This window comes from Clinocottus analis, unplaced genomic scaffold (genome assembly GCF_023055335.1).
Source record: "Clinocottus analis isolate CAN_PGR_092001 unplaced genomic scaffold, fCliAna1.0.p SCAF_17, whole genome shotgun sequence".
NCBI classification, from domain to species: Eukaryota; Metazoa; Chordata; class Actinopteri; order Perciformes; family Cottidae; genus Clinocottus; species Clinocottus analis.
This window is the reverse complement of record NW_027175898.1, coordinates 6,932,556-6,939,007: the sequence shown is the minus strand read 5'-3', so window position 1 is coordinate 6,939,007 and position 6,452 is coordinate 6,932,556. Positions and strand designations below refer to the sequence as shown.

Genomic DNA, 6,452 nt, shown 5'->3' with positions numbered 1-6,452 from the left:
AAAACCCTAATACAGAGCAGACGTTACCATAGGATTGACAGGTAAACTGACAAATAAAACGACCGTATTGTTCGAGTATGGGCGTATATTTTTGTCAGATAATCATTTCAGCCAATAAGGATGCGAGCTACCTCCTGTCGTAGGCTGTGGGTGTAACCGCTCAACATTTGTTATGGAAGATGTCATTCGTAAGAGGAGCAATGATAACTGCGTCAAAGGCGAAAGTATTGAACCTTGCTAGGTAACGCTTATTGTCCTATATCACAAATATCAGTATGGATAGTAAGATGTAAACAATCTCTCTGGGGGGAAGATAAAGAGCTGTGTGTTGAGTTATTTCCGGGCGTTATCAAGCTAACGGTTATATAGCTAACTAGCTAGCCTCAGGTTCAGTGAGGCTACAAGTACTTCTGCTGTCACACGATAACGTTACCTTTGTTTTTTTTGTTGTTGTTTTTTGCAGGGCATCAACTCTTCTGTCGGAAAACAATGTGAGCCAACAGTCACACCGACTTTCTCAAAAACACCTGCCCCTTTACACAACGGGGCTTCATCGCTTCAGCAGCACCTCGACCCAGCAGAAGCCATCTGAAGATAAAGTACAACTCACCGAGTCGTGTGTGAAGGTCAGCAGATGCCCACGATTAAGCATTGCACGCTGAAAATCCACACATTTAATTAATCCTCTATCTGAGCCAGTGTTGACAGTGTACCAGTTACTTTACATTAAGCGTTTACTGTATCTCCATTTTATATACTGTATTGGAATAATGTACATGCATGTATAAGTTCTTCATCTGACACATTTGACTGTGAAGATGCCCAAATTGTAAATTGATATTTACTCATTGAAGTGTTATTTGTCAACATTATTGGTAATTGATGTGTGATAATGGACAATCAAGCAGAACCATGTTAAAATGTATTGTCATGTAGCCACTGTGTCAGTCAATGTGTTGAATTGTTATTTTGTGCTTTGCCGCTCATCCATCATGACCCTGTCCCCTTTAATACAGAGACTCGGGGAAATCATGGGGAAGGACGATTATCTGAGAATACACGTGGAGGGAGGAGGTTGCTCTGGGTTCCAGTACAAGTTTTCTGTTGACAATAAAAAGAATGAAGATGACAGGTAAACTGCCACAAACCTATTATTGAAGTTGTTGTTTTAGACTGGCCTCATTTATTATTCCAATCAACTCTGTTCCCTTCTGCATCCAGAGTGTTTGAGCAGGGAGGAGTGGGCATTATTGTTGACCAAGACAGCCTTGAGTTTGTGAAAGGAGCCACTGTGGACTTCACCCAGGAGCTGATCCGCTCCACCTTCCTCGTGCTCAAGAATCCTCAGGCCGATCATGGCTGCTCCTGTGGAAGCTCCTTCTCTGTCAAACTATGACCCTGAGTCAATGTTGCTTGATACCCTGATTTACCAGTTTATGTATGAACTGCAATTCATAGGCACTTTTAAACATAATGCCTTCTTACTTTTAGTTTTGTAGGTGTGAAACCGTTGAACTGAATTAAAGGCTTGGGTATATATTTATCATTGTGCTATTTTGCAGATAGAGACAGTCTATGCTCGTTGATAGCTGAGTTCACAATATTCAACTGTAATCATCATATATTCAATCCGAAGCAAAGGCTCAATTCAGACGTTTGAGTCAGTAGTGCTGAGGCTTGCCCTGGGTAAAAAATATGTAAATAGGCTAAATCTATGATTGCAGAGAGTTAAGCTATATTTTATGTTTCATCTAAAATAAAACTGGGGGAATCCAGATATTTCCATCTTTTGTCTCTTTTTATTAAATGCAAATTGTGTATTATATAGTTAATTGCATTTTCCTTATTACATTAGTGATAAAAGGGCACCCAGGAAATGTCTCTTTTTATTGATAATTGATAAAAGGTTTGTGGCACTGATTGTTTCATTAAAAGGGTTAATTTATTAGCAATATTTATTGATCTGGAATCATTATACAACTGTCAAAAAAATATATGACTCAAAGTCATGGTTGCCTTTTTTATTAAAGTGGAATTTAAGAAACATTTCACCAAAAATATACAAAAAGAATATATACAAATGATATGTACACTGGTATAATGTAAATCAAAATATGCAGCAACATTTTTTTGTATAGTTAGTATGAATACAAGGAGCAAAATATTTTTGCACTTTTCATATTTTCTGTGATAAAACATTCCATTTAAGCAATATATTCAATAACACAAAACATTAACTTACTGTTGAAAAAAGTCACACCGTTCATATTCATGAAAATGTGACAGTAATACGTCATAGCAGCACACTGAAAAGTGAGAAAGATTTGCAACCGTGTATTGAAACATCAATTTACAGCTGTTATTTTTTTTTCTGAGGAATTTGGTTCAGACAGATTGTCTTCCAGTAAGCCATGCACACCCACTTACCACAAACAAGTCCTCAAACAAGTATGCACACGTTTAACTTGTCATGAGGGGAACACTGTCGGGGGAGGTTTGAGGTCAACCAGTCAACAACACAACCACAGACACACACCATAAATGAACCATCAGGGTAACACAGTGACCAGGTCAGGTGTACAGTGCATAGTATGCTTTGGCATGCTGACATCCATAACATAACAGTGGATGTTACATTCAGGAGGAAGGCCACAGGATTTGGAATCACCAGTAAAAATAGAACAAACAAATGACTACATGATCCAAAAAGTAAAACCAACTAATACAATAAGAATCCAAACCCTCGTAAATGAAACACTCAGATTAAGGCTAATTCAGTTTGCTACATGTTTAAAAAAAAAAATGGCATCGTCAATAACACAATTTCATAGGCCTATCAAGTGGCAAAACTTCAATTTTCAACATATACACAGATATACTCAGTCTTAAAAAAAAGTGTATTATTATTAGAGAGATGTCTCTTTTTTTTAAGGATGATGTGATGTCATGAGAGCAGGACTGTATGCCCTGCGCCTGTGTTCACAATCAGGACTGATGCTGTGATGAAAATGAGCATTTCACATTTGCATGCACCTAGTTTTGAGGCAGTAAGTCAGATTACCAATCATTTACAAGCTGCCACGTCTGTTCTTCTCCTTCTTTAAATGAATCCTTTTAGCAGAACTTCCTTTCTGAAGAGCCATGCTGGCAGACTTTCTGAGGCTTGGTGGTCCAGGTGTTATCAGTGAGGGGCATGGACACACCTCCACACAAAGAGGCTAGAAAGGACATACAGGAAAGGATGCGTCAGTTAATATTTGATTGTGCTGTCATTTGTAAACTACGCTGTTATGTGGAGCCTCAGTCATACCTCCTGTCATCTCCACCAGCACTAACGACGTAGCGATCTCCATTTGTGAAGCGAACATTAGTCAAGTGAGCAGAATGGCCCAGAAAGCGTTTGTGTTTGGCCTGAAGAGAGATCACATACATATTATACAGGTGAAATCTATTACAGTAAACAGATGTCAAGTGGCTTTGTTATTGGCTGTGGTCATGTGACAGTCTCAGTTAAAACGTGCTAAAAAAGCATCATGTAGTCATTTCATGCAGAGCTCCATCACTTCATCTCCATCACACAATATTGACAAAACAAGTTTCTCCGTAGATGAAAAGAATGTGTAAAAACAACAATCTAAAAGCCAGTGTCATATGTTTGTCAGACAAATGGCACGGGGCACATTTGAATGCCATGATATATCACAAACAGGAATAATACCATGACGTAATCATACTTACAAACTTGTCCGGACATGGAAAGTCTAAGAGCTTCACCATTCCAAAGTCATCGCCTGTGACGATGTTAAGGCCTGAGTGGGACACACAGGCACAAGTGACGTCTGCTTTGTCAGTGTTGCGGGACCAGATGCCTATGACCTCATCCCCAAGGACACTGGATATACAGAGACAGAGAGAGAGAGAGAGAGAGAGAGAGAGAGAGAGAGAGAGAGAGAGAGAGAGAGAGAGAAGAGAGAGAGAGCAATTATACATTTGGCCATAACCTCTCCAACATGCATGTGTCGGCCTAACACTGGGACTCCCACCTTGTCCAGGTGGCCCAGGTAATCCTGTCGATATGGGACTGCTCTGGGACCTGCTTCCCAGATGGCACCTCGTACACAAGACGTTTATAAGCACCGGTGGATATCTGTTTCAAGACATTGCAGGTTAGACATCATACAGCCAGCCAGCAATAGCATGTGAGACCAACATGCCCTCTGACAGTCTATACCTGGACGTAAGCGCTGTCAGCCGAAAAGTCCATCTGCATCACAAAGCTGGGAATGTCCCTGCAGCAGTTAATGCGGTTTAGCTGCGGCCCGAGTGTCAGGTCGTAGAAGTCAACTGCACTCTCAGTAGAGCCCACGGCCAGGTAACGAGAATTTGGACTGAACCTGTTCGGAAGACATGCAGCGTTTTCAAAGTTGGTCTGTTCTGTCAGATTAACTTTGAAATGTGTGAAGTAGCTTTGACCCATTTCAGTCCCCAAAGAAAAATGTTGGTGTGACATTCCCTGAGGAAGGTCGACCATAATCAAGGCTTTTTAACGCCGAGATTGACTTCCCCTTGAACTCAATGTACCTTATGCCAAGTGCCAGACTCTTCTGTCATTACCTAATATCCTGAATAGGAGAGCGCCGGTCCCTTTTCTTGCCCCAGATTTTGAGGGATGCAACCAGTAGGATAATGAACTCTCCGTTCTTCATGCCGATGGCCACCATGTCTCCTTCAGGACTGTAGCTGATGGTGCGCGCCGGGTGCCCGAGGTTCACCTTATTCAGCATCTTCTGTTTCCCCACAAGGCCATGTAACATTAGCACACTCTTGTTATCAATGTAATTTTGTGAATGAAGACAACCTTCTTAATGTCCCTTGATAAAAGCAACATCATATATGATAGAAGTACAAAAGTACTGAGAAGAATTTCGGTGGTTCTGAGAGGTTTGAGGTAACATCGCTGACCTTCTCTGGGATGTCCCACAGACGAACGGTGCCGTCCTCTGCCGCAGACAGGAATACGTCTCTGGAGGGATGGGTGCCCAAGCCCCAGATGGGTCCGTCCATGTGCCCGTTTACCAAGATGTTGCACGCCGCATTCTTCTCTCCTACTTCAATGATCTCTGCATTCCTGGTTCCCACGAGGATTTTACCCTGAAACATAAATCAGTAAAATGTGTCAAAATACACGTTATGAAGTTTGCAATTCACTGGATGATTTCATATTATGTGTAACATACCTTTCCTCTGCATACAGAACGAACGCAGTCTATGATCTGTCCAGTTTCTAAGCGAAACGCTCTGCAACGTTTCAGCTCCTGGTCCCAGAGCTTCAGAGCACCTCCCTCCTTAGACCTGTGGAGGAACACATACGTGTATTTCATCCCTCAGCTGATGAAAGTCAGTTGTATTTAGTTGTATTGGTATAGCATTGATATGGAGAATCACATTGTTGCAAATATCCATAAAATGAATAAAGAACTAATAGCGAAAGGATGTTTTCCATTATTTGGTATCAATGCCAACCAACCCTGCTACATAGTGTGAGCTCACTGATATGTAATATGGCGTATTAATGGAATATAGCAGCACTTACGGTCTTTCCTTGCCTCCGGTGACAATGAGGCCATCTCTCAGTGTGGTGTACATGGTGAACACAGGGCCCGTATGAGCTTTGGCCACTATTCTCACTAGAATGTGCTCCTTCCACACACACACATCCCCACTTATGGTACCTGTAAATGTCAAGGTATTCTGAAAAGAAAACAAATCTGCACTAATCTAGTGGCCTAAGAGAGCAGAGCGAGCAATGCAAAAACAATTCACACATTCACATTTCAGGGGACAGTTTTGGATCAAGTGACCTTTAAATATTAGTAGGGTCAAATTATGAGGTCAAATGTAACATGTAGCAAAAACATTAAATTTTTTTTCATATGTATAGTGGATGAAAGTCACTTACAGCTCCAAATGCTACAGACAGCATAGTCTGCATCCGGGCATCCTCTATGGAACTCAGCACACCTTTTTTGCTGAGCAAAGCTCGACCAGCTAACGTCCAGAAACGCACATGTTTGATCCCCACAGAGACAAAGTGTGTGTCAGAGTCCGGACGAAATTCAGCCACAAAGATCCTCTGGGTGTGACCGACGCGGCTGGCCACTTTGGCACCTGAAACAATAAATTAGAGCGCAATAAAAGCATCATCTCTCAATCATGGTGGGATGTTCTAATCCCCAGAATGAGGTCAAAGTTTAAGGGAAGATTATTAAGTTTTACCTTCCTGCCACTTCCAGATGGTGACGGTGTGTTCGGGGTCCAGGCCCACAGACAGCAGGAGTTTTCCTGTGGCACTAAAGCTGACGGAGCAAACCCCACCAGAGTGGAAACAACGAAGCACCGACAGCGTCTGTTTGGTCATGGCGTCCCACACATGTATAGATGGAGACGTGGCT

General features: G+C 41.8%; 2 protein-coding genes across 4 annotated transcripts in view; one reads left to right on the top strand and one right to left on the bottom strand.

Moving 5' to 3' along the window:
* The first annotated feature begins 94 nt into the window (after window positions 1–94).
* On the top strand, window positions 95–1,785 carry isca2 (iron-sulfur cluster assembly 2). The gene is made up of 4 exons (XM_068581110.1): window positions 95–241; window positions 464–626; window positions 1,017–1,132; window positions 1,222–1,785. Exons 1-4 carry the CDS (start codon window positions 180–182, stop codon window positions 1,394–1,396), a joined length of 516 nt encoding a protein of 171 aa, XP_068437211.1. The 5' UTR covers window positions 95–179; the 3' UTR covers window positions 1,397–1,785.
* A 260-nt stretch (window positions 1,786–2,045) lies between these two features.
* Window positions 2,046–6,452, bottom strand: part of eml5 (EMAP like 5) — a 33,075-nt gene continuing 28,668 nt past the window's right edge. The window contains exons 32-42 of one of the 3 annotated variants that reach the window (XM_068580090.1): window positions 6,277–6,450; window positions 5,960–6,168; window positions 5,594–5,751; window positions 5,238–5,352; window positions 4,963–5,151; window positions 4,615–4,787; window positions 4,232–4,394; window positions 4,044–4,147; window positions 3,739–3,892; window positions 3,311–3,411; window positions 2,046–3,218 (exon numbers count right to left, since the gene is read on the bottom strand). In XM_068580090.1, coding sequence (XP_068436191.1) covers window positions 3,182–3,218; window positions 3,311–3,411; window positions 3,739–3,892; window positions 4,044–4,147; window positions 4,232–4,394; window positions 4,615–4,787; window positions 4,963–5,151; window positions 5,238–5,352; window positions 5,594–5,751; window positions 5,960–6,168; window positions 6,277–6,450 — 1,577 coding nt within the window. In that variant the 3' untranslated portion in view covers window positions 2,046–3,181. Of the gene's footprint in view, window positions 3,219–3,310; window positions 3,412–3,738; window positions 3,893–4,043; window positions 4,148–4,231; window positions 4,395–4,614; window positions 4,788–4,962; window positions 5,152–5,237; window positions 5,353–5,593; window positions 5,752–5,959; window positions 6,169–6,276; window positions 6,451–6,452 lie in introns of those variants that run through there. The other 2 variants (XM_068580091.1, XM_068580092.1) reach the window with 2 other exon arrangements.

What these genes read in the sequence shown, in the direction of transcription:
- isca2 (XM_068581110.1), top strand. Translation starts at nt 180, where the DNA reads ATGTCATTCGTAAGAGGAGCAATGATAACTGCGTCAAAGGCGAAAGTA. An exon ending in TCACCGAGTCGTGTGTGAAG is followed by an intron (nt 627 to 1,016) that starts GTCAGCAGATGC and finishes CCTTTAATACAG; the next exon opens with AGACTCGGGGAAATCATGGG. An exon ending in AAAAAGAATGAAGATGACAG is followed by an intron (nt 1,133 to 1,221) that starts GTAAACTGCCAC and finishes TTCTGCATCCAG; the next exon opens with AGTGTTTGAGCAGGGAGGAG.